The 27366-nt window shown below is 39.5% G+C and overlaps 1 protein-coding gene across 5 annotated transcripts in view; it reads left to right on the forward strand.

The window, feature by feature from the left end:
* Positions 1–26271, forward strand: part of NCOA1 (nuclear receptor coactivator 1) — a 183833-nt gene extending 157562 nt beyond the window's left edge. For 2 of the 5 annotated variants that reach the window (XM_008700370.2, XM_008700371.2), the window contains 6 exons: positions 31–132; positions 2132–2534; positions 9561–9735; positions 15718–15901; positions 19996–20085; positions 23935–26271. In XM_008700370.2, the coding sequence (XP_008698592.2) occupies positions 31–132; positions 2132–2534; positions 9561–9735; positions 15718–15901; positions 19996–20085; positions 23935–24105 (1125 nt within the window). In that variant the 3' untranslated portion in view covers positions 24106–26271. Of the gene's footprint in view, positions 1–30; positions 133–2131; positions 2535–9560; positions 9736–15717; positions 15902–19995; positions 20086–23792; positions 23850–23934 lie in introns of all 5 variants that reach the window. The other 3 variants (XM_008700374.2, XM_040622956.1, XM_008700373.2) reach the window with 3 other exon arrangements.
* Positions 26272–27366: the final 1095 nt, after the last annotated feature.

Below are 27366 nucleotides of genomic sequence, written 5' to 3' on the forward strand. Positions count from 1 at the left end.
AATATATCTCATCGTTCCATTTTTCTCTAGTTGATCCACCAAAATCGGCAAGCCATCTTGAACCAGTTTGCAGCAAACGCTCCCGTTGGCATCAATATGAGATCAGGCATGCAGCAGCAAATTACACCTCAGGTAATGTGAGAAACCAGACATTGTTAGTACCTCTCTAACCCAAGCTGTGTTTCTTTAAGTGTTGACTTGAGTGTCCGAAATGGCCTGTGAATTGATCTTTTAAGGTAGTAGTGCAGGCTTCTTCTAGAACGAATTTATAATCAACTTGTGATACCCCTTACTGATATTTGATCTAAAGCCAAGAGTCCTTTGTTTGGTTTTATAGGTGTTGTCATTGCTATTAGATACCAGATGAATCTGTAGACCACTCTATTGCTATCCTGAATAGGACCAGTAATAAGACACCTAGATAAGAAACTGTGTGAATGGTACCTGAAACCTGATCAAAGCCCAGTCACATTGCTGAGTTATCTTAACTAACTTGTGTTCTCTGCTCAGTCTGAGCATCAGCATTTTCTGTTTTTTATTTATCTTTAACAATCCTTGTACATGAACCCAGGGCCATTGGAACTTTAAACATAAGAACTGGGTAGCCTTCCAAGTCTTGTCTAGTACTCACTCCCTACTTAACTTCCACACATACTTTAGTATTTTTGCTTCAACCACTTTTTTATGTTTTCTTAACCAAGATGACACAAAATTTTGAGAGATGAGGAATTTTAGACGGGACTCACACAAAACTTTTCTTTAAACTCCATAAAGTGTACCTAGATGGATTTGGGGCAAATACAGGAAGCCAACCGTAACCAAAAGGATAAATATTGACAGAAACTACCTTTAATGTGGTGCCTGGGTGGCTCAGTCAGTTACGCATCCAGCTCTTGGTTTCAGCTCAGGTCATGATCTCAGGGTCTTGGGATCGAGCCACCTGTCGGCTCCATAGTCAGCACGCAGAGTCTGCTTGGGGTTCTCTCTCCCTCTCTCTTGCTCCCACCCCCCCCCCCGCTTGCTCTCTCTCTAAAGAAAAGAGAAAAGAAAAGAAACGAAACTACTGTTAAGCAGCAGATACTGGCATCTTCATGGATCCATACTTGGGTTTCCCTGTCTTAAAAATCTCAGTGATTAGCTCATGCAAGGGTAATTAGGTTATAAGGAAACAAGACCCCACTTTTGGAATTCACGTTAGAAAGTCATATGTCACAGTTTCTTCTAGATTGGACTATATCTAGTTGGCAAGTTTAATTTTAGAGGACCTATATGCTTCGATCAGATCCTCAATCTGAATTGAAATTTTCTGAGGAAGGCTTAATGACATGCCATGTTGCTTTACAAGTTAGACCAAAAAGTGATTTTAACCTAATTTTACTGTTGCTTTTGTCATTCCTAGTATTATAGCTATTAAAACACATACCCTAATGCCTGGAGTAGTCTTTACTGCAACAATGTTATGAAATAGCTGGTTCTGGGGCCCTTGGGTAGCTCAGTTGGTTAAGCCTCTGACTCAGGTCATGATCTCAGGGTTGTGGGATCGAACCCTGTATCTGGCCCTGCGCTTAGCAGGGAGTCTCCTTCTCTCCCTCTTACTCCCTCTCTCCCTTCCCTTGCTCATGGTTTCTCTCTAAAATAAATAAATCTTTTTTTAAAAAAAATAGCTGGTTCCATTTATTTCTGTTTATTATTTTATTTCTAATTATTTTCTTTTTAAGTAACAATTTGGCATTGGATCCTGGATTTCTGATTCTTCCTTGTTAAATGGTATTTGTAGGTTTTTCCAATTGTAAAGATAATGCATGTTCATTATAAATAATTTGGAAAATACAGGAAAGTATAATGAAGAAAATTAAAATCAGTTATAATCACATTTTATTCATTTAAGTAAAGTGTGAAATAAATGATCTCAGTGAGAAAAGAGGGGAACTAAGAAACACAGTAAATTTGGGGGAAATGAAAAAGAAAAAAAAGTCTCCTGACAACCTAACGTCAGATAAGTTCGAAGTCATAGTGATAATGGCTACATATTTTGTTGCCCCAAGCTACTAGGCTTTATCCTGTAAGCTTTCCAAAGTAGGTGGTGATGATAACAATATTAATAAGTGAGGATTTGTTTTCTCCTTTGCAGCCACCCTTGAACGCCCAAATGTTGGCACAGCGTCAGCGGGAGTTGTACAGCCAACAGCACCGACAGAGGCAGCTAATACAGCAGCAAAGAGCCATGCTCATGAGGCAACAAAGCTTTGGGAACAACCTCCCTCCCTCATCTGGACTGCCAGTTCAAATGGGGAACCCCCGTCTTCCTCAGGGTGCTCCGCAGCAATTTCCCTACCCACCAAACTATGGTACAAATCCAGGAACCCCACCTGCTTCAACCAGCCCGTTTTCACAACTGGCAGCAAATCCTGAGTCAACCTTGGCCAACCGCAACAGCATGGTAAACAGAGGCATGACAGGAAACATGGGAGGACAGTTTGGCACTGGAATCAATCCTCAGATGCAGCAGAATGTCTTCCAGTATCCAGGATCAGGTATGAGGATTACACCTCTACGCTACTTCATAAGTAAACATACAGGCTCCGGTGTTTCAGTGCAGCAACGGTGGGGCAGTGTGCCGAGGAGGAAAGACGCTGACATGGGAGTCAGGAGATCCAGGCTCCAGACTCATCTCTTGCCTCTAGTGGTTAAATGGAGGCTTATCACTCACTGATAGCTAAGATGATTAATCAGAGGATCCAGAAGGACCTGTCTGATTCTGTAATTTTTAGCATTTTGTCTGCAGGTAGCATTCTCTTACTTTCTTACTTTCTGTCATGGATCCCTGTAAGAATCTTATGAAAGTCCACTTCAGACAATGGGTTGAAGTACATTAACTCAAAATGTGCATATAGTGTTTTCATTATGTTGGAGACTTTGTTTTTGATAGTTTATATAGGGATAGCCCATCTTTACAAAGCATCTCAGACTTCTCATTGGTGTCAGCATTCTTAGCTGCTGAAGTTTGAAAATTCTTCCCTGGGTTTTCCTTTTTAATCTTTTGTTTGCATTGTCTCTCTTCCATTCTCTTTGTCCTAGGTGATGATGTCCTTTTAAATTTTACTTCTATCACTTTCAGATTCTAATGGGTAGTGGCAATAAAACACATTTGATTAATCCATGATGTTTAATCAAACTTCAGTGCAAAATTAATGGCATATTCCTAGGGAAAAAATTGAAATAAATCCCTTCATTGTATAAATGAAAGAAAAAGTAAATTATAAGTCTGCCTAAAAATGAATTTCCATGAGAAGACTGCTATTTGACTTGAATAAAATGTTGAGGTTACATAGAGATTTTTTTTACATAGCAATACGCTTATCAACTTTGACAGCCAAATCAATTTAGACTTTCATTCTGGGGGCAACAAGTGCTAAAATCCTTTGACTATTAAATTAAGTTATCTAGGAGACTTGTGTCAGACAGCACCAGAATTCTCTAAGACCTTTTACTCAAAATTATGTCACATCAGTTCCTTTGTCCTCAAGACAATGAAGTCATCTTTGGCTGGTTTATATCGCTGACACTATCTGTATGGGCAAGAAAAGGATTATAAATCTATATTTTAATTATAATATTTTCTGAACCTTTTGAAGGCCACTTTCATGTGTCTTACGACTTCTGTATGCAGAGAACTTGACAAGGCTTTTTCACTTTATTCTAGCCTGCAGAAGTACTTCTTCCAACATTAGAAGACCTGTTTAGTGACCTGGTTCTCCATTCCTCTTCCAAAATGGCAACTTAGCCCAGACAGCAAATAGAATCTTAATAGCATTCAGAATATTGATGATAGAGCCTTAAATCAAAAGATTTGTCTCATTCATCGGCAAAAAGAAATAGCTTATGAGTAAGCCAAACATTAGTAAATTCCCCAAGGATTCTCTTCTCTTAAATAAATAAATAAAAATAGTACTTCTGTCCATTTTCATTCATGCTCTTCAACACCTCTTCTCTGAAAAGCCAAGAAAGAATTTCCTATCCTGCTCCCATTTCTTGACACAGCCACCTAGAAAGGCAGCGCTTCAGAACCCCATTTCCAATGAAGTTAACAAGATTTCTTTTGGAGTTAGGGGTCTAGTCTTTGATCTGTTGCCGTGTCCATGTACGCACAGTGACTGAGATCATGAGTGGGTGGAGATTACTTCTCTAGGCGACATAACTAGATGTGTTGCTACCCATCGTAAGTGCTCTATCTGGTACCTGGATTTTTCTCCTAGCCCAACTTCAGATTGACAGAAAATGCTTTTCACAAAATGAGAATTCATCATTGATGAAGTCAGCATTCCTACTACAAACAAAACCCAGAAGCTGGGTGCAGTAAAGAGAGTGGTTGTTTCATCCAGTTGCAAACTGAAATGAAATGACAGAGCTTGCAGTTCTTCCATGGACTACTTCAAAATAATAAGGGGGAAGTTGTCAGGTTTTCTGGAGAGCGGAAGAACATTTAAAGAGGCAGTGTTTTTATTTTTATTTTATTTTTTTTTAAAGATTTTATTTATTTATTTGACAGAGACAGAGACAGCCAGCGAGAGAGGGAACACAAGCAGGGGGAGTGGGAGAGGAAGAAGCAGGCTCATAGCGGAGGAGCCTGATGTGGGGCTTGATCCCACAACGCCGGGATCACGCCCTAAGCCGAAGGCAGACGCCTAACCGCTGTGCCACCCAGGCGTCCCAGAGGCAGTGTTTTTAAATTTTTTCCATTGCTCTAAGTTATAAACTCATTTCAACATTATCAACAACCAGGTAGAAAGCTTCAAGACCAGGTTTTGTGTGAGTACAAATTCAAGTTCTGGAAAAGTTTCAACCTTTGCAAATGAGGACGTCTTTCGGAGATGGGGAGGGGGGCAGCCACCACGTGTTTTTGTAAATAAAGTTTAATTGTAACACAGTCATCCTCATTAGTTTATGTATGTCATCTGTGGCTGGCTTCATATGCAGAGTTGAATTGTGCTAGAAACCTTATGGCCTGCAAAACCAAAAATATTTCCTATCTGGTCCTTTGTAGAAAAAGCTTGTTGTGTTAATTGATGTTAGTAAAACCAAAGGTTGAATTCATTTTAACTTAGCTTTAGTCCTTTGCTTTGGCATCTTTTAGCTTAGTAGAAGCCCAAAATAAGTGAAAGTAGTAGTAATGGCAGAGTATGCCTTCTTTTATTTCTGAAAACCAAAAATTTTTCTAGACTATCAGGCCATAATGATGAGTGCACAAGAACAGAATTACACATTTAAAATTTATTTTAGGGGCCCCTGGGTGGCTCAGTCAGTTAAGCATCTACTTTTGGCTCTGGTCGTGATTTCAGGGTCCTGGGATTAGGCCCCGCATTGGGCTCCCAGCTCAGTGGGGGGTCTGCTTCTCCCTCTGCCTCTTCCCCCCACTACCCCCGCTCATGCTCATGCTCTCTCTCAAATAATCTTTAAAAAATCTTTAAAAACAAAACAAAACAAAAAAACCAAAACTGTATTTTTAAAATAAATAAATAAAATTTATTTTATACTAAGGTGATATTTAAAGGAAATATGATGGAAATTTTCAAAATTTTGTACCGACTTCATGAATTCCTTGAAGCCAATCCATAGCTCCCTCTTCTGTGAACTACAGTAAACATACTACTCCACCCATTCCTCCTAAGTGATCTCATCTACTCCTGTGGCTTCAGTGACCTCTTCATGCTAGATCTCCCAGCTCTTGTGTACAGCTGCCTGATGGCAGACATACTTGAATTTTCTCTCCACTGGCACCCCAAACTCAACTTGTCCAAAGTTAGACTTCTCAATTCCACTTTCCCTTGTCTCCGTATCTCAGTGTTCCAGCTGTAACAAACTGTTCAAGATCTAAGAAAGAGTACATACCTTGCTGTCTTTTCTTACTAGGCCTTGTAATCCTGTATCCGCTGTCTCAAACCAATATCCTTCATTCACCTGCCTCATTCCTGTTCCTGCCTCCTCTCAGAAGTGTGTTCTCTGGGAAGCCTTCCCTGACCACTCCCAGTCATAAGCACTCACCACCCTGTCTTACAGACACTTGTTCACCTAGCTGCATTACTTTTTAAACAGTAAGTTTCTTGACTGAGCAAAGTGTGACCTTTTTAGTTTCTCAATTGCTTAGCACAGTGGTCTGGCTGGGAGAGTAGATGCTCAATGAATCTTTGGAGAAGTAAATGAATGGAAGGATGAATCCCGGTTCTGGTTGCTGCTGCCAAATGGCTGCGATGCTATTTATGGTCCAGCAGGGAGGCTTAGCATAGTCTAGGCTAAGATAGAATTGTAGACATTTTAAACTAGAAGGAACTAGATTGTCTGGTCCGAGGAATCCAAGGTCCAATGTGGTGGCAGAACCCGAACGAGAACTCTTGACTACCCCTCCAATTCATTATTCACAAGCTGGTTCTTTCTACTAAAACTAGGTCATCTGATAAGGAAAACAGTTAGAATGTGAGATGAGTCCAGAAAGAAATGTCAAAAGTATGCTGATATACTTGCAATCTCTTATTTATTGTTTAACTTTGATTCTGCAGAATAGTACATACATGTTTTTCTGAAAAAAATTATTTCATCATTAACAAGGTTAAAAATGAATTAGGAACAGACAAGTATTTTTTCAAAGATCACAACCAAAATAGTTAAAATTTAGAGTGTACGCAAAGATAGTCAACATATAAATGCAGAAGATGGGGGAAAAACCCACCTTCATTAATGAAAAAATTAACTTCTCCACATATTCTAAGTCAAAATTATTAGGGATTAAATTATAGATGGAGGAAGCAACAAAGAGAAAATATGTAGCTTTATTTATATAATCTTTACCAAGAGAAAAAGGTAGTTAAACATTTAATGAAAGAAAAAGATATAGGAAGTTTACACTTGGCTCAACTTTCACAGAAAATTTAAAATATTTTTTTAAATTGTAGCCTACAAAAAAACAAAAGTGAATAAATTAACTACATCTCTGGCCATATTAACCAAAGAAAAAGGAGAAAAGTCATGATAACAATGGCAAAACATCGAATATGCAATTATATTTACAGAGAGACATTAAGGACATAGAAGCATGCTTATAATATAATCATAAGGGAAAGAAGCAGGTCACAAAATCGCATAAGATTTTAGAAAAGAAGATTTGAAGGAATTATACTAAATTATGGGTAATCAAATCATGACATTCTTCTTTTCTGCACCTTTATAACTTTCTGTACCTCAAAAGTATTTATGAAATGTATTTTGTCAGGAAAAAAAAGATAAAATACAAAGTGCTAGCATAACAGAAATCATAAAAAAGAAATCCATTTTTACTCTTTTAAACTGTTAGGACTTCCACTTTGGCCAAGGAACCAGATTTATTCTCCCCTCCAAAACAAACAAAAAAATCAAAGTACATTGAACTATAGTTTTCGAAATTATCCAGACCATGCTGCATGAGAAGGAGTCCAAAAGGAGCCAGTGGTTTCCCTGAGTTGAGCCCATGAAGCTGGGAGTCCAGGAAAACCAAGGCAACTCGAGGTCTCAGGGAACAGGATCAGAGAAGAGAGAGAGCCACACAGGGATGTGCACAGGGTCCCACTCAGGTATTATGTGTGTGCGTGTGCACACGCACAAAACAAGGCCAGGGAAAACCACGTGGAAAGATTATAGGGAACAATCTGCAAAATTCGCACAGAGCCAACTTCTCTTCCCACCAGCCAGAATAGAAAACCTTGTGATTCATGGGGTGTCAAGTAAAATGTCTCAGTAGCAGGCAAAATGAGCCCTAAACTTTGCTCTTGTCTCTTAAGGTACAAGACCCAAAAGAATTAAACTGTCTCCATGTCATGTAACTACAACCCAGACAATGGTTGAAAATATTTAAAGGCCTTTTAGGGATGCCTGGATGGCTCAGTCAGTTTAGCATCCAACTCTTGATTTCAGCTCAGGTCATGATCTCAGGAGTGTGAGATCGAGCCCTGCATCGAGCCCCATGTCAAGCTCCACTCTAGACATGGGGCCTGCTTAAGACTCTCTCTCTCCCTTTTCCTCTAACCTGCTACCCCCTTTCACATGCACTCGCTCCCTTTTTCTCCCTCTCAGTCCTTTTTTAAAGACTTTTAAAAATCTAGCACCTAACAAGGTAGAATTCACAAGGTCTGGGATCTGGTCTTTTTAATTCCAGGCATGCAGGGATGCAGGATAATAAAACCAATAATGAGGAGAAAAATCTGTCATCAAAACCAACCCAGAAATCACACAAATGATAAAAAGAGTAGACAGGACATTGAGACAATTAAAAATCATACATTTTTCTGGATATTCAAAAAGCTAGAGGAAAGCTTGAACGTATTAAGTCAAGGACAATATAGATAAAACCAAAATCAAACTTCTGGAGACAAAGACTACAATGTCTGAGATGAAAAATATACTAGATGGGATAAGAAGGAGATTAGACATTATAAAAGAAAAAATTAGTGAAGTTGAAGATATAACAGTGGACACTGTACAAAACGAAATCAGAAATAAGACTGAAAAGATGGCAAATTCACTCCAAATTGATCTTGTAATTCAAAGCAGCCAATATGCTTTTTGGAGAAGTTGACAAGCTTCTCCTAAAATTTATATGGAAATGCAAAGGACCCAGTGTAGCCAAGACAGTTTTGAAAAAGAAAAGCCAAGTTGGATGACTGTCACGTTTCAAAAATTACCATAAAGTCACATCAATCAAGACAATATAGTATTAGTACAAGTGTGGACATACGGACCACCGTAACAGCCTAAAAATCCAGAAATAAATTATTAATATTATGGCCAATGGATTTTTAACATGATTATATCAATAACTGCTAATAAGCATCATCCTGAAATGAAATCGCCCCCAAAAGGTACACCTGTCGAGACAAAAAGCAGATCCGTGGTTGCCTGAGGCTAGGGGTAGGAGAGGGGATTGACTGCAGACAAGCACAGGGGGACATGAGGAGGATGGAAATGTCCAAACAGCACTGTGCTGATGGTTGCACAGCTCTGTAATGGACTAAAACTCATTGAGTTGTGCAGTTCGGAGGGTGAATTTGAGGCTGTGTAGATATCTCAGTAAAGCTTTAGAAAAAAGGACAGGGAAAGAAAAAAGAGCCCACAGAGATGACTGAGGCATGGACAACAAAACTCTTCTCATTTTTCATCTCACACGTTTGTCTTGCCTTTTTCCCTAACTTATTACACAAATAATCTGTCATGTATGTTCATGTATGTTTTTTATACTTAAAAATCCATGTAAGCAAAAAAGAATAGGAAAAAGAAATTATACATAATCCTGATACCCAAGTCAATATGTTAGTGAATAGAAGGGGCATTCTTCCAAACTTATATGTTTACTTCTCTGTCTGTTTATACTGAAATTTTCTGCCTTATTTTGAAGAGACTAAAATGTTTTCCCTACTCTAATGAATAGGCTATTTCTAACTATATTATGACAGATCCTCGTGGGGGTGGGGGTTCTCTTTTATGGGATTAATAAATATATAATGTATTCACATAAATTAATTTGTGTCAATTTGCAGGAATGGTTCCCCAAGGCGAGGCCAACTTTGCTCCATCTCTAAGCCCTGGGAGCTCCATGGTGCCGATGCCAATCCCTCCTCCTCAGAGCTCTCTGCTCCAGCCAACTCCACCCTCTTCTGGGTACCAGTCACCAGACATGAAGGCCTGGCAGCAAGGTGCAATGGGAAACAACAAGTAAGTAAGTTTTTATATATGAGCGTCCCTGATCTCTGCAGCACATGAGAACAGTCATGCCTTCACAGTCGAAATAGAAGAGTATTGGCTACTGCCATTTGCAAGTTCATGGAACTGAATTTTATGTCATAGCAAAGAGAAATAATGACTTCTAAATCCTTTAAGTTTCAAGTCATTTTTAAGGCAAATTTGTATGTTTACAGTGCAGAAAAGTGATCTAGTGGCCCCCGACCTTTCCATCCTACTGCTAACATACCAGAAGAACTTAATCAAGTCATGTGCAGAGCCAAGCTTCCCTGGGACAGATGTAGAAATGTGCACTTTAAAAAAAAAAAAAAGTGTTATGAAAACACTTAAAAATCTTAAAAATCGAAAGCAAGAATGATTAAGTAGCAGAATTCACTAGAGCCTGAACAGTGGGCACACAGGCTTCACCCTTCTTAGCATGTTTGAAAGATGTCATAGCAACAGCCAAGGTTGTGAGACTTCTCAGGCTGTTCTGCCTCAGCCAGCTCTTTGAATCTCTAGATTTTCAGTGGCCTCATCTTGCCCATTCTGCTTAGAATTGTCTCACTAACGTCATTTTCCCCCCAAATCCTGGCTGCTGAACTTTTCACACTTCACTTGAGTTTTATAAGGCTTTTAATTAGGTTGTGTCTTGGTTCTAATGACAGGGAAGCCGTTTGATCTGACAACATAATAAGTAAGGCAGTTAAAGTTGAAAACTTAAGACCATATTCTCCTAAAGTTCACTGAAAGGTGAGAGGAAGTCTTCCTGTTAGAGAACTGTGTAGCTCTCAGTGAGGACCGTGTGTAAATTAGGTAGAAATGAAACTGTCTATATAACGTGCAAGAAGAATTTAGTCTCCTAATATGTTCTAATCCCAGCTTCCTAAATTCATTTTCGATTCCACGGTGGTCCATGATTATCGTTATTCCCTTACAGACACTCTCCACTCCCTTGCCCAGCTCTCCCTCTGTTGCACTTGGCCCTGCTAGCAAGACGTTCCCTAATGAAATCCAACTGAACTCTAGCTCCATACCTACATCTTAAGCATTTAAATGTGTCTTGGAAAAAACACAGTCCCACTGACAGGTCTGCTCCCCTTTACAGTTAAATTTCCTAAAAGACTCTAACGCTTCTTCTCCTTCCCTTATTGACCCGTCAGGCTTTCATCCCTACCACTGTACCAGACATACTCTTGTCAAGGTCGTCACAGTGTCCCCTACAATGCCAAAAGCAGTGATTGTTGGTAGCATTTGACATATTTGAGCATTTATTCTTTCTTGAAGCTCCTTCTTCATTTAGTTTCTGGAACAACTTTCTCTCTTGAGAAAGGTGACTCTCGTCCTGTCTGTCCATGTCCTCTGCTGGGGCTTCCTCACCCCCCTGAGTTCCATTTGAGGGCCTCAGAGCTCATTCTGTCTACTTGCTCCCTTGGTAATGCTATTCACTCTTATGGCTATAAACACCTATCTCAGTGTGTATGACTCCCCAGTTTAAATCTCCAGCCCAGGGACGCCTGGGTGGCTCAGTCAGTTAAGCGTTTGCCTTTGGTTCAGGTCATGATCCCAGGGTCCTGGGATCGGGTCCCACGTTGGGCTCCTTGTTCAGTGGGGAGCCTGCTTCTCCCTCTGTCTGCCTCTCCCCCTGCTTGCATGCGCACTCTCTCTCTGTCTCTGACAAATAAATAAAATCTTTAAAAAAAAAGTAAAATAAAGTCTCTAAATCTCCAAACCAGACTTTTCCCCTGAACACCATAGTGTATGTACAACTACCTAATCGACATCCCACTCAGAAGTCTAATAGGCATCTCAAGCTTAACATGACAAAATCTGGGGGGGGGTATTCTCCCCCAAAACCTGCACCTCTCCACTTTTCCCCATCTCAGTCAACGACAACTTCATTCTTCCAGTTATTCAGAAGAAAACCTCTTCTCCTCTCACAGCCCACATCAGACAGCCCATCAGCACATCATGTCAGCTTCTTAGCAGCTCTCACTTCTTCCCTGTCTCATTTGGACACTTTAGTCCAAGCCACCGTCATCTTTTTCCTGGACTGTTGAAGGAGCCTCCCTCCCATCTCCTTGCTTCCACCCTCGCTCCTCCGCCGTGTAATCTCCACATGGTAGCTTTTCAAACATGAGCAGTATGGCAGTCCTTTACTCAAAACTCACCAACTTACTCAGAATGCAATATAGGGCCTGTGAAGCCCGCATGGTCTTGCTCCTGGTCCCTTTCTGACTTCAGCTGCTGTTCCCATCACTCAGTCTGCACATTGGTGTCTGTTTATTCTTCTGTTCCTCACATGTGCCAAGTACATTGCAAACTCAGGGCCTTTGCGTTTTTAAATCCCTCTGTCGGAATGTTCTTCTCACACAGTAGCCACATGGTTTGCTCTCTCACACTTCAAGTCTCTCCTTAAATGTCACCTTATTAGACATAGATATTAAATGTCACCATATTAAACTTCCCTGACCATCATTTCTAAAACAACAGCGTTTCCCACCCCCTCGTCCTTTTTTTCCTGTCTATATTTCTCTTCACAGTGCTTAACACCTGACATGTTGTGTGTTAATCCGTTTGTTTATGGTCTGTCTCCTCCAACTAGAATATAATCATCCTAAAAGCAAGATTTTGTTTTTGTTTGCTTGGGTATGTCCATCCTTTAGAACAGGTGAGCACTTAATGTACATCTATTGAGTGAATGAGTACAAAAATTCCCTGTCCTACCTCAGTCACTTCTTGGGCGCAGATTCAAATGTGGGCTTGAAGCTTTGTTGTACTTTACAGTTTTTTGAACTTTGACTTTGCCAAATCATTTGGAAAAGAGAATAGTTGTCACCAAGCCTCCAGGTATTCACACTTGCTTATTTGCTTCATGTGTAAAAGCTTATTAGTCAACAGAGGCAGCATGTATTTTTTGCTCCCTCGCTGTTTCTCTTGCACAGTGCACTGTTCCACAAGGAATTGGTGTGGGGGGGAGGACTGCCCTTGCTGTCAAGTTCCCAAGAGTCCAGTTGGTGATGGCAGTAAAGGGAGAGAAGTAAAACATGAAACAAAGAATCATTTAGTAGAAGAATGGGATAGGCTGGTGATGGGTAGTAAGGAGGGCACGTATTGCATGGTGCACTGGGTGTTATATGCAACTGATGAATCATGGAACTTTACATCAAAAACTAGGGATGTACTGTATGGTGACTAACATAATATAATAAAAAAATATTATTATAATAAAAATAAATAAATAGAGATAATCATTTAAAAAAAAAGAATGATGTAATGAGAAACTGTAATGTGATTCTTTTTCATGATCTCTCCAGTGGCAAGAAAAAAAAGGGTTAAACCAGGCCTCTTTGTGTTGAAACAGTGCTGGTTTGTGTAAAGTTAGTAGCTAGGGAGAGTCAGAGCACTTATTAGCATTTTAAAAGCCAGGAAGCCCTGTTGTTTAACCCTTTGTTTTTAGACTTATATGACCAGGAGCATCTCCCTGCTTGTTAATAATACCTCTAACCTCTAATATCAATAGCCACTTCAGGCTGAAGTCTTCATCCTTACCTTCCTCTCCCACCCCGCCATAATTTATGGGCTTCCAAATACCTGGTGCTAGTCTAAGAAACTGTAGTAACTGCCATGGGGCTGACCAAGAAAGCAGAGGGAGGGAGGATGTCTTCGCATATTGGGCCTAAGGTGCCCTGGTGAACCCCACTGTCCCTTCTGAGACCTAGAACGGTGATTGATGCTGCAGAGGGCTTGGTCCTCTTCCCATAATGGAAGAAACTAAAATGGAACTACTGGCAAGAGCAGTTTGAATGAACTGAAGCTAATGTAAGTCCCAAGTGTAAATGTGAAAAGAAATTAAATCCTCAACTTTTTTCACTAAGTATGACATCATTACAGTCCTTGAAGCTTCTGCATGCATTAACTTACATAGCCCTGAGCTGAGCCTCCACAGTGGTGACTTACGGATCAGTTGACAAATGAGCATTGTCTGGGGCAGAAATGTTCTCATTAGAAAATGGGCAGCAAACTAATAGGTTTTTCCTCACCTTTAGTTGTGGGGACACTGCCTCACAAGCATACACACTGTACAGACATTAATGGTTCAAAGACATATTATTGACTGTTTCCTAGGCATATAATTTTCTTTGAGCATTTGTGTTTTATAATTACTTGGGGAAAATTTGCTACTTTTCTTCAGACATGATGAATAGGCTGTTTCTCAGTCTGTTAATTTTAGTATGATTACCTTAATCTACCGGAAACTATAAATGTCAGTACATCCTGTTTACCTCCCAGGGGCTAGCAAGGAATAGATAAGGAATAGATAAGCCATTGATGGGGTAAATAATTTTTAGAAATCAAATTCTCCAGAATTAACATTAAAATAGGTGGAATTTTACCAGCAGTTTATTGTTCAACAACTAATAATCATAAAACATTTGGTGTTTTGTAGAACTTAGAAAAGACACAATTCATATCATTTTCCTTTAGATGTGTTTATGTGTATCATTTAGAATTTGGGAGTTCAAATGTAAAGGTTCAAGTTCTATTTACTTGGAGTTGATTCCATACTATTCTGCCTACTAAGAGAAACAGTCCGGACTGTAACAACAGTCCAGAACGAGGCCATAAAGAAGGAAGTCAGTAAAACAAGCCCTCTGAAAAACATAATTGCCCTTGCATTTTGCTTCTGGAAAAGATAAAAAGCTATCTTCTGGCCTGAGAAGACCTTTGGAGTCTTTAAAAACATTACATTTGCCAAATAAAAATATCTGGTTATATTCTTCTTAGTTTATAGCATAGTGAAAGCAACCAGAAGCTGAATCCTTGAGAAGCGACAGCAAGCTCTAGAACATTGAATAAAGGCTCTTGAGTCTTAATGTGCATAAGTAGTTAGAAATACGACTTTCTGGGGGCGCCTGGGTGGCACAGCGGTTAAGCATCTGCCTTCAGCTCAGGGCGTGATCCCGGCGTTATGGGATCGAGTCCCCCATCAGACTCCTCTGCTATGAGCCTGCTTCTTCCTCTCCCACTCCCCCTGCTTGTGTTCCCTCTCTCGCTGGCTGTCTCTCTCTCTGTCGAATAAATAAAAACTTTAAAAAAAAAAAAAAAAAAAAGAAAAGAAATACGACTTTCTGTGCCCACCCTCAGAAAATGATTCACTAGGGCTGGAGTAAGGCCTGGGAATCCCAGTTGTCAACGAGTCCCAGGGAATTCTCTTCAGATGGTCTCTGGGCTACCCTCAGAAAAACATTGGTGTAGATGCTATAAATAAGAAAAGCTATAAATAAGAAGCAGTCCAAACCTCATCAGTTGACAACATTGAGTAATAATAACCCATGTCCATAATTCATTCATTCACCAGATATTTACTGAGTGCTTGCCATGTGTCACTTGTTACTAGAGACAAGGAATGAGTGGAACAAGATAGTACTGTTCACCTTAAGTGTTAAGTCTAAGAAGATTACAAGCAATCACAGTGTAAGAACGCCATCTTTGAATCATTGATTCCTCTGTTCATTCATTCAATGAACATTTATTGAGCATTGATATATATCCCAGGCATTTTGCTTAAATAGAATATTCTTGGTTTAGGAAGATAAAACAGTATAATAAATTTTAGAAAGATTTTGATGGTTAAATGAGTATATTTCAGTTATCTGTAAGATGTACTTATGTGGAAAACTTTCTTTCTTAATTATTTGGCTAATTGGAACTTAACAACTCTGATACTAGGCCAGATAATTGTAACTTAAAATGAGCTCTTTGTAGTTATTAAATCCTTTGGGCAGAGTTCAAAATCCATCTGCATTACACTCATTTTCTATATATTGTAATAAGATAAAGTCTTACATGTAATTTAAGAATGTAAAATCTTTTCTTTGGAATTTTACCTAGTACTTAAGAAACAGAATCCAGTCACATTACCCCCGTGTTCATGATCCGTGGATGTAATTGGGATTGTTTTTGAGTTAACAGTGTGTTCAGTCAAGCTGTCCAGAACCAGCCCACACCTGCGCAGCCAGGAGTGTACAACAATATGAGCATCACCGTGTCCATGGCAGGTGGAAACACAAATGTTCAGAACATGAACCCAATGATGGGCCAGATGCAGATGAGCTCTTTGCAGATGCCGGGAATGAACACTGTGTGCCCCGAGCAGGTAAGTGGGGCAGCTGGCACACTTGCTGCACACCCCTCCCCCCAGACCACACCACAGGTCATTCCTCCGGGGAAAATCAGGTATGTTCAGTTACTCATCAAAAATAACCACACCACACAGAGATGTATGTCAGTTATTTCTCAGTGGCACTAGGGGGAAAAGACGCACTTCTTTATGATTTCCCACTATCTTTTGATAATTACTACCTCTTAAGATATACAATGGAAGTTTTGACAGACCTTGTAAGATTTTAGTCTCAAGAGATTATATTGTTTTAGATTTATTATAAAATGTTACAGGGGCACCTGGGTGGCTCAGTCGGTTAAGCATCTGACTCTTGATCTCGGCTCGGGTCTGGATCTCAGGGTCATGAATTTAGGCCCCGTGTTGGGCTCCACGCTGAGCATGGATTTATTAAATATTTATTTAATTTAATTTATTTAATAAATATTTAAATAATAAATTAAATAATAAGTATAATAAAAATTATTTAATAAAGTTATTAAAAATAAATAAATGAAATAAAATAAAATGATACATATAATACATTGGCTTGGAACTTACCTCTTTATATTCTGAACACATTTTCTTCACTTTTCCCTTTCATTTCAACAAACATTTATTCAGTACTTACTATATACAAAGATAGCTCTGTGGGATATAATATTAACAAGTTGGGGAGACACAACATAAAGGATCAGTTGAATAATAGGACAAAACTGCTGTGTAAGAGACGGACCTCCATGAGACCATACATATTTAGATTAGGGGGATGTGCAATTAACTAGTGAGGGTTTCAAGGAAAAACTGTGTGATAAGGAAAGGCTTCCTGGAAGGTTTGCCTGAAGAGAGAGAATAGAAAAAAAAAAATTCAAGACTGGTTGCCCCAGCATAACCTAGGGAGGAGTAGAGGTTGAAAAGTCTAATGAATGTTAAGGGGACCTTGATACTGTATCTAAAGCAGAATCTATGTGATGAGCTTTTAGGGACATCGCAAGCCATCTAAATGTTTGAGTTTATCCTGGAGCATCCTGAAGATTTTTAGGGACAGAATGACTAAATTCAAAATGATATTTAAGACGATCATTGGGGTACCTCCCTGTAGTTACTCTTCTCATTTTTAGCAACCACAAAGTAGACTGTGACCATGTAGCCATAATTTATAGCAAGTCTTAAAAACGTGTAAACCCTGATTACCTTTTCTATAGAATGCCTTTCTGATGTGAATTTTTTTAGAAAACTCTCTATTCCCTGTATATTGTATAATAAGTCCCTGAGGAGTTTAGCAGGGAAAAAATCAACAACTTAGTAATTCATTTCTTATAGCAAAATAGAAGACCTAATAGTGTTGTCTGTTGTCCTTGTTCTTATTATTCAGTTATTAGAATTTTTCACTGTCTCCAGCAGATTAAAATAATAAAAATATAATGAATTAGGTAAAAGAATATTACACTTAAGCGTATTTCTTATTTAGTTGGGTCTTGCTTTCTTATTCTATTCGACAGTCTGCACCTTTCCATTGGAGTGGTTAGCCCATTGACATTTAATGTGCTTATTGATATGGTTGAATTTAAATGTCTCATCTTTTTTGGGTTTTTTTTGTTCTATCTCTTGCCTTTCTTTGTTTAGTTGAACATTTTAATTCATTTTATCTCCTTTGATGGCTTATTAACTATATATAACTCCATTTCGTTATTTTAGTGGTTGCTTCAGAGTTTATAGCATACATCTTTGACTTACCATCATGTACCTTCAAGTGCTATGATAATCACCTCGTGTATAAGAACCTCACAGCTTTTTACTTCCATTTCTCCCCTCCTGTGCTGTTGTTACCGTACATATCATGTCTACATATGTCAGATACCCCACATACTTTTACTTTAAACAATTACATTTTTTTCTTAATTTAAATAAGAACTTTTTTATTTACCATGTAGTGATTTACAGTGGTCTTCATTCCTTTATGTAGATCCAAATTTCCAGCTTGGTATCATTTTCTTTCTGCCTAAAGGTCTTCATTTAGCATTTCTTATAGTCTGCTGCTGCTGAATGCTTTCAGCTTTTGTATGTCTGAAAAAGTCTTTGTTTCACCTTCATCTTTGAAAGTTCTTTTTCCCTGAATTTTAGATTGACTTTAGTTTTAGCTTTCAATACTTTAGAGATGTTGGTCCACTGCAGTATTTCTGATGAGTTATCTGCTGGCATTTTCTCTTTGTTCCTCTGTACATGATTGATTTTTCTCCCTCTCTGGCTGCTTTTAAAAAAGATTATTCTCTTTGTCACTGATTTTAAGCAATTTGATTACAGTATGCCTTAGTGATTGTTTTCATGGTTCTTGTGCTTGGGGTTCAGTGAGCTTCTTGATTTATGGGTATATAATTTTCATCAAATTTGGAAAGCTATTGACCATTGTTTCTTCAGATATTTTTTCTGTCACCACTCACCTCCTTTTCTTCAGAGACTCTTAATTACACACATACACATACATGCATTATATTATATTACATTACATTATATCACATCACATCACATCATATACATAGTTGGCCACTTGAACTTGTCCCACAGCTCACTGATTTTCTGGGTTTGGGGATGTTGAGGGGAAGGGCAGAAGGTCAGTCGATTTTTTCTCTGTGTGTTTCATTTTAGATAGTTTCTATTGCTGTAGATTTAAGTTCACTAATCTTTTTCTTTTCTTTTTTGGCAATGTCTGATCTGTTAATTTCATCCAGTGTATTTTTCATCTCAGGTATTCTGCTTTCCTCTCCAGAAGTTCAATTTGGATCTCTTTCATATCTTCTCTAACATGTTTAGCCTTTCCTCTTATCTTCTTGAACATATGAAATACGGTTATTGTAATAACTGTCTTAATATTCTTGGTGTCAGTTCTATCATCTGCATCATTTTGGGGTTGGTTTCAATTGATTGACTTTTCTTTTCATTATGGGTCATCTTTTTTGCTAATTTGCATGGCTTGGTAATTTTTTATTGCGTGCCAAACATATGAACTTTATCTTGTTGGTATTCCTACATTCTTGAGTTTTCTTCTGGGAAACGGTTCAGTTACTTGAAACAGTTCGGTCCTTTCAGGTCTTGCTTTTTTGCTTAGTGGGTCCAGAGCAGTATTTAGTATAGGGCTCATTTTACTTTACTATGAGGCAGAGCCTTCCTAATATGCTGCCTGGTACTGTATGAATTATGTTTTCCACTCTGGCTGGTTGGATCAGGACTTTTTCCCAGCTCTGTGTGATCTTTGGTAATTATTCCATCAACATCTTTTCAGGTGACTCTTTTCTCTGCTTTGGGTAGTTCCCTAAAACCCATTAGCAGATCAGTACTAAGTTGCAGACTTGAGGAGACCCTCTGCAGGTCTTCAGAGCTTTCTTTCTGCATAGCTCCCTCTTCTCTGATATTCTCCCCTGTGAATTCCAGCTGCCTTGACCATCTCAGACTTCCAGCTGCATCATCTCAACTCAGGGAGGCTACAGGGCTCTGCCTGGGTTCCCTGTCCCCACGCTGGCTACAGCCTGGAAATTCTCTATAGACAGTAGGCTAAGGTAATTGTAGAACTTACCTCAATTGTTTCCTAGCTCTTAGGGATCACTGTCCTTCACTGGGTTTGTCCAATGTCTTGAGCACCTCTGTTTCATATATTTTATCTAATTTTTATTGATTCAGGCAGAGGATAAATCTGATTTCTATTACTGAATCTTGACAAGAAATAAAAGTGATTTGCTGATTAACTTTTGTGTGTGTGAATTTAACTTTTTATTGAAGTATCATATAAGAATATACAGAAAAATATACAACTCAATGAATTTTCACAAACTGAACATATCTTTAAAGCTACCATTCAAATCAAGAAACAAAACATTATGAACAGTACCCCGGAGGTTCTCTTCATGCTCCCTTCCACATCCCTCTTCACCCCTGCAAAGGGAACCACTGTCCTGACTTGTAACACAGTTAATTGCTAAGCTTTTTATTTCTGCTGCGCCCCTATTTTCTGTCAGTGAGATTATTCTTCATGGAAGAATTTGGTCTTCAGCTTGAACAACTAGCTTGTAATTTGGTCTTGTACTTATCTTTGATAGATAAACGACCCAGCACTGAGACACACAGGCCTCTACTGCAACCAGCTCTCATCCACTGACCTTCTCAAAACAGAAACAGATGGAACCCAGGTCAGTAAGAAAATTCTAAACCCAGAGCTGCCAGATGTACTCTAGATACACAGGAAACTTTGTTTAGCATCATGGTTAAGAGCCTGACCTTGGGAGTCAGACCTGGGTGTGGGTCCTGGCTCTACTCTTCTTAGCTGTGTCCTCCTGGGCATGTTAGGGAACTTTCCTGAACTGCTACTTAACCAACAGAACTAACAAGATACATTGTTGAGATGGTTAAATGAGATAAGTTTTCAAAAGGTTTAATCTAGTGGTAAAACAGGATAAAGGGATCACAAATGGTGGCCACTAGTTGTTATATAGTAAATAAGCACGATTCTAAAACTCATGTGTAATCAAAGTACCTCAAAAGATCTCCGTAAACTCGGACAAAATAGAATGCCTGCTGTGTACTCTACCTCCTTTTAGAAGTTTGTTTCAAAACAATACAGATAGCAAGGCTGGCCACTTTCCTGAATTAACCTAAATTTAGAGATTGTGGATGTTTTAGTTCACTTCAGTAACTTTGATTTAGTCTTTAGTCTCTTAATGAATATATATTTTTAAGATACTATACAGGAATTATGGTAAGGTGGAGATACAAAGAAACACGAAACATGTTGCCCCTTAGGTGAACTGTGGGGAGAAGTGAGGAAGGGAAGTGTCATTTGTGAAGTGCTTATAGTTTGCCCGGCACTCTGCTAAGCACTGTCTGCTTCATCTCATGTAAGCCTCACTATGACCCTATGGAGGAAGTAGTATTCCTTTTGTTCACAGATGAAGAAACAGAACCTGAGGAGACCTAACTACACGCACAGTTCACAAAGCTAGAAAGTGGCAGAGCTGAGGTTCAACTCAGGTATTTCTAACGCCGCAGTTCATGCTCTTTCTGCCGTACCACTGCAGCCTGTTGAAAGATAGAACACGCAGACATACACACATTAATTGTCACATCACCAAAAGAAGGCAAACTCAAACTTTGTGTTACAGGTAACAAGAGCCATAGTGTTCAAAGAAAGGAGAAAATGCTGTGAGGGTCAGAAGAGCATTTCCATAGGAGCTGAACTGGACCTTGAGGAGAGTTAGCAAGGCAAGGTGAAGGAGAAAGTGTCGGAGGCTGGAGGAGGGAGTGAGCTTGCAAGTGTAGGGGACTGGAAGTGGAGGGCACGGAGACAGGGAGAGAGTAATGTCTTAGCATGGCCCTGGGAAACCAAATCCACGGGAGGTAAAGGGTTTGTAATAAGATTTTATAGGAATTAAAATTGGTAAAGTAGATTGGAGTAGATTTCTAGGAGCCTTGAATGCTAAACTCAGGGGTTTGGACTGAGTCCTGCAGATGAAGTGTCACCCTCAGGGGGAACAGTGATATAAGCACCAGCTCAGGCTTCATCTTGAGGGGAAGAGGGGCAGGAGGAGCAGTAGGCAGCCTCCTCCGGAGGAGAAAGACCAGCTAGGAGCCATGTCCGTAGTTGGAGCTGCAGGAAATAGGATCTGAGTCCTGTGAGGGTGAAGAGGGGATTTTGTGATAGGGACAATGAAGTCTTCATTAGAAGGTTTCCAAAGTCTCGCTCCTGCAGAGACATACTGGGCAGCTCAGCAGGTCAATTAAAACTAAACAACCGAGTTTCAAAGTTCGTGAGCTCTGAGACAGCATTTGAATTGATGTGAAAACTCTGCCAGAAAATCTTAAGAGGTTGGGACTCCACTCACACCACTCTTCTTACCTGGCAAATCATAGGATTTGTGTGCGTCTTGCTTTGCCTGTCTGTGAAGGTGTGGCAATAACTGAAGTCCTTTGAGGGCTGGTCTAAGGCATCCTGTTTTTAAGTAGCGGTTCAAAATGGCTGAAGTTTGGTTTGATCTTTTCCATTTTTTTTTTAAATTTCAAAATAGACTATCTTAAAAACATTCTTTTTAAAGAAGCAAAATTTTCTGTTCAATCACGCCTTTATTAAGAATGTTTTTAAGTGTTTGGGGACAGAAACACCTTGTGCTCTGCCCCAGCATTTCATATGTTGAAACACATACGCATGAAACTTACATGCTTTTATTTTTTTAATCAGTCAGTGCCTAAAAACCTTATAACTTGTGCTCATGCCAAGTTTCAGTGGAGGAATCTTCTTTCTGTTGTAGGCCATCATGCAATCTCTATTTGCTCCAGTGCTTTTGTATTTGCCAGACAGAAGCTTGGGGGTGAGTTTAATAGAAATACAGAAACAGGTGTACAGGAAAGGAGAGGGAAAAGAACCAAGAGAGGAGGGTTCAAGGAGGATTGAGGACTACCTGTATTTGGAGAGCAGAAAGGGGGGAAGAGGCAAAACAGAGCAGAGAACCAGAAAACAACAGAATACAGAGAAGCAGGAAGGCGGCTTAGCAGGGGGATTGTTGACATGGAGAGAGGGGGATCAGGGGGTGGAACTCCAGAAGGAAAGGAGTAGGAAAGAGAAGTTAGGAACATAGGGGAGGGGAGGGCACAGGGCTAGCTAACGACTAGACTCAGAGAGCTGGTGTATGGTAGTAGTACAAAAAAAGACCCAAACGAATGGGAGCCTGTGGGTTCCAGAAGCAAAATTTGGGAAATCAGGCAGAGAAGAGGATAAGGAGAAAAATGATGCTAATCTAACTAGAGGTTTAACCCGCAGGCTGAGAAGACTCAGCTCAGAGACTGCCTTTTCTGCAGGAGCATAGAGTGGAGGTGTAGATGGATCAAGAGAGAAAGACATTGGGGGCTGGACTGACACAGCAGTTGGAGTCGGGACATTTGACATGTGGCCAATGAAAGCTGATGAAAACAACTTTTATTTGATTAGGATAGAAAAGTTTTCAGAAAAGCTGAGTGTAATTGACATAAATTAGTGATGAATGACCCAAAAAATGCATCACTGATCTAAAATACTTCATGTACCTATTAAACATGAAGCACAGATCTGCCAAAGGCTTGAGACACTAACAGATGTACTTGGATGCCTTGGAAGGCATCTCAGTTCTCGGTCTGGAACATTCGCAAGTGTGATACTGGCTTTAATCAGTTCTACAAATGACTTTTTAATAAGGATGGTTGTAAAAACTAACTTCTGGCTTTGTTTTCCCAATAGAAAATGCTAGAACTATGCAACTTTAGACATTTTTCAGGAACACATGTATTATTACTGGAAGTAGCTAAAGGGAAAATTCACACTGTTCTCAGCTAGTAATTGACTGTTATTTTTAACTCGTGTGTTTAAATGAATTGTCTATCAGGAAAAAGAAGTTAAATATAAAATTGTTCTACTAATATTTTGCTGTAATTCTAAAGGCAATATGTAAAAGAGCTATGTAATAGTATATTTAGATACTATGCAAATCTTCTGGACATTAACTTTAGTAATGCTGATGTCCTATTACTGAGTTGTGGTGGTTTTTATTTTGCTAATACTGGGTTAAAGCCCTTAATTTTCTAACATCATAAAGTTTTTTTTATCCTACTAAAGTCATCCATGGAATGCTTTTGTAACCAGTTTCCAAATAATAAATATATATGTATGTATATATATTTTTAAACCCACCACGGACACCCAGACTCTGACCCTGGGCTTTTCCCAATCTTGGCAATATTAGCAGTGATGCTCATTTTCATTATTGATGGCAACCCTGTAGGAGGCTTGACCATTCCAATTTTGATTTTATTTTTAAAGTGTGAACTTTCCAGAACCCTGAGCAAAATGAGTGCAGCGATTTTCTTTTTGTAGGACAAGAAGACAGAAGAGTTCTTCTCTGTGGTGACTACAGACTAGAGGAATGCTCTAGTGAGTTTCCACTTCAAGTAGTACCCACTCATAAGCCGGGGGGGCAGACCCTTCTGTCTAAACACATCTTTTATTTGTGTTCCAGCAGGTGCAACAGGTTCAGGTGTTTGCTGACGTCCAGTGTACAGTGAATCTGGTAGGCGGGGACCCTTACCTGAACCAGCCTGGTCCACTGGGAACTCAAAAACCCACAGCAGGACCACAGACCCCCCAGGCCCAGCAGAAGAGCCTCCTTCAGCAGCTACTGACTGAATAACCACTTTTAAAGGAATGTGAAATTTAAATAATAGACATACAGAGATATACAAATATATTATATATTTTTCTGAGATTTTTGATATCTCAATCTGCAGCCATTCTTCAGGTCGTAGCATTTGGAGCAAAAAAAAAAAAAAAAAAAAGGAATTCACTTTTGTTGGAAGATTGAGAGGTGTTTTTGTTTCTTTCTTTGTAAAGGCCTTGGATATTGAAAAAAATAACAAGGCAGAACAGTTGGACAATCTATTTCTTGAGCCAAATTTAATTATTCTTATTTTTGTAATCAGTCATTGGCTTCTTATCTGGATGAAGGCTTTTGGAGGAGAACCAAAACGACAAGTTCCAAGGGGAAGATGAAGCCCCGCCTCTGCTGGCTCAGTCCTGACCCTGACGAGGAAGAAGGGCCCGGTGGGGCTTGGCCTGTGCCCGTCCACCAAAGGCTGTCACGTGTGTCTAAACCCACAGCCCTCCCCTCCCCGACCCCAGGCAGCCTGTGTGTACAATCAGCTTCTTCTAGCAACTCTGTATCTGTTGGCTTCGAGAGAATATTTTGCCTCCCATATGTACCCCTTCTCCTTTTTTTAAAGATGGATTTAAATCAAGATGCCTCCAGGAACGAGGACGAAATGAGTCTATTCACAGAGGAATCCAAAAAATACAGTTTGGGGGAAAATGCAATAATTTTTGATGAGATGGGTGAAGGACAAGAAGCGAGTTTTGTCAATTATTGTAGATACAATTTTTCTGATTAAATCTGGAAAAAAAGGCAGCCTGTTCTTTCTGCTTTTATTGTATTAACAGCTAAGGTAGCTAAAGTTATTTAAAATAAAATTAAATTTATGATCCAAGTAGCTTATTTTTCCCTTTAAATCTCACTGTAAATATATTTGATTTCTTGTAGAAATTGATTTCCTTCCGTTTAATTTTATGGTTTTATTATCATACTCTTGATTTTTCTAAACTTGTGTGTGAATATATCATTGATTGAATTGCAGTTACATTTGGCTAGTGATATTTCATTATTTTACTAACTGTGATGCCATGTATGGATTTACTTTGCGGTTCAAATCAAAATGCCACTGCCAGAAAGAGCTGTTCCAGGTGAGCTAGAGCATACTGCCCTAGAGTGTCCCTGGGATCACCTACCTGGAGACAGTGCAAGGAGTTAACAACAGAAGCGCACAGGCTACTTGTACAGAGAAAAATTAGTACTCAAAGAAAATTTTCATGTGTTTTAGATTGACTTTGGGGATTTGAATTTTCATCAGTGCAAATATAAATTTCTCTATCCTACTCTGAGGCTAATTGGTACCGTATTTTCCCTTTGTGTCTTGTCACTCTGCCACGTCTTGTCTCATCCTGGCCTCTGAGTCAAGGACCCAGTGAACTGCCTCTAGTTCTAGAAGTTCCACTGCAAGGCCAGGAAAGCTTGAGAAGGGTATTGTGGAAGAAGCAAAGGTAGACCCCCATCACTCGCCTTTACCTGCACCCCGGGCCTGTGAATGTGACAGCATCTGACATCGTGCACCAGCTACCTCTGCTTCCACGGCAGAGCAAAGGCCATAAGAACTAACAACGGATGAAGAGCACGGACTCGGACACCAAGGAAGAAGCCATTTTCCCAGGTCCTCCTTTGTGCATCTCACCGCCCCTAGTTACAGATAACTCCATTGAACAGCATCTACTCAGAAACTATACCGAATAAAAAGATTGCTGGAAGGGCTCACATGGGTAGCAACTATGAAACAGAAATAGGACACTCAGTTACAAACATTATCTCTTTTAGTTTTTCAGAAAATGCATCCCTGATTTCATTCATTCCCAGCTTGAACGCCCAGCCATATTACTCTAGTCCTTACCAAACTGCTCTAGGAGGTCATTTCTGTTTTGTTTGTGATATTTAGATGTGCAGACTTCAGGAAGTTCACCTTTAACTTCAGCATTCCAGATGAAGTTTCCTGACTCAGTGCTTTTGCATAAGGAACTAGTTTTTAAAAGTGGTAAGGAAAATTGGAGATGCTAATAACATCCTGCCCATCCCAGCTGCACCTTAAAGTATGCATGTCACCTTCAAGGTTTTATAATTGCACTGTTTGTTTTATGTATGTACAGATTAAAATTATTGCTACATTTGAGGAAAATAAAATTGCTTGCTTCTATGTAATTCCTGTCATTCCACAGGAAATTCACTTTTCCAGCTACTGAATAGAATTTGTTTAACAACCTCCTGGGTTGCCTCTTCATTTACAGGGAAGAAATGAAACCTACATCCTGCAGGAATTGCCAAAGCCCCAATGACTAATGAGTCATTAAAGGATCACAAAAGAAACGATCCCTGAAGCCAAAGATCCTTGAAGGCACCCTGATACGAACCAGTGAAAATTGGAAAGGGTCAAAGTAAAGTTGTGAGAGTGGGCCATGAGGAAATCGTAGCTTTGGCCATTTGCCCGATGATTCAACACGCTGGTCCTGCTGTTTCTGGACCCAGGAGATGGAGTCCGGGCAGCCCTTCATAGCTACGAAACACCATCTCTCTCCATCGTTGGTTTTTATATACTAACATTTATTAGTAGTCTGCAGATTACAGAGATGTTGAATCTTACTTAAGGAGGCTCTTTCATTTTGCCCTCGCATTTTGTAAAATGTAGGCCCGTTCTTGTTTGTGTGTTTTTAAAGTTTTTAAATCCACCAACACTTGGCTAAGTAGGCCAGGGTCAAGAGGGGAAACAAATGTGATTCTAGAAGGCATTCCACACACATTCCTACATATAAATACACACAGATTTGGTGGCTGCTCTCTGAAGTCATGCTTACGGGAGACGAAAGCCTTTTTTCCCAGTGTTGGGATAAGGTAAAAATGATACTTCTCTTAGATGAGTCTGAACATTGATTTAAATTTATGCTAAGGTAGGGGTGGGAAGGTCACTAGAAAAACAAACAGAAACAACTGAGGGAAAAGTGAGGTTGATAAAGAAGAACTTCCATCTTCTTTATGGTTTGGCCAAGATAGGTTTGTACCTAGAAACTCTCTCCTGGGTCCTGAGAGTCAAAGAAAAGGAAAAGACAGGTGTCTATTTACAAAGGAAGCTGTGCTGATTTCCTCCTTGACATGACCTATCCTTCCTAGGAGAGCAGCTCCACCTGAAAAAAGTGAATGATTCAGAGCAAACTTGATCCTTGGCCATTCCTGTACCTCTGAAGAAGATCTTGATGATTTAATTAAGCCCATAAATTCTTTTTATTGGAGAAAACTGCCAAA

The sequence above is a fragment of the Ursus maritimus genome, unplaced genomic scaffold (assembly GCF_017311325.1).
Source record: "Ursus maritimus isolate PB19 unplaced genomic scaffold, ASM1731132v1 scaffold_6, whole genome shotgun sequence".
NCBI classification, from domain to species: Eukaryota; Metazoa; Chordata; class Mammalia; order Carnivora; family Ursidae; genus Ursus; species Ursus maritimus.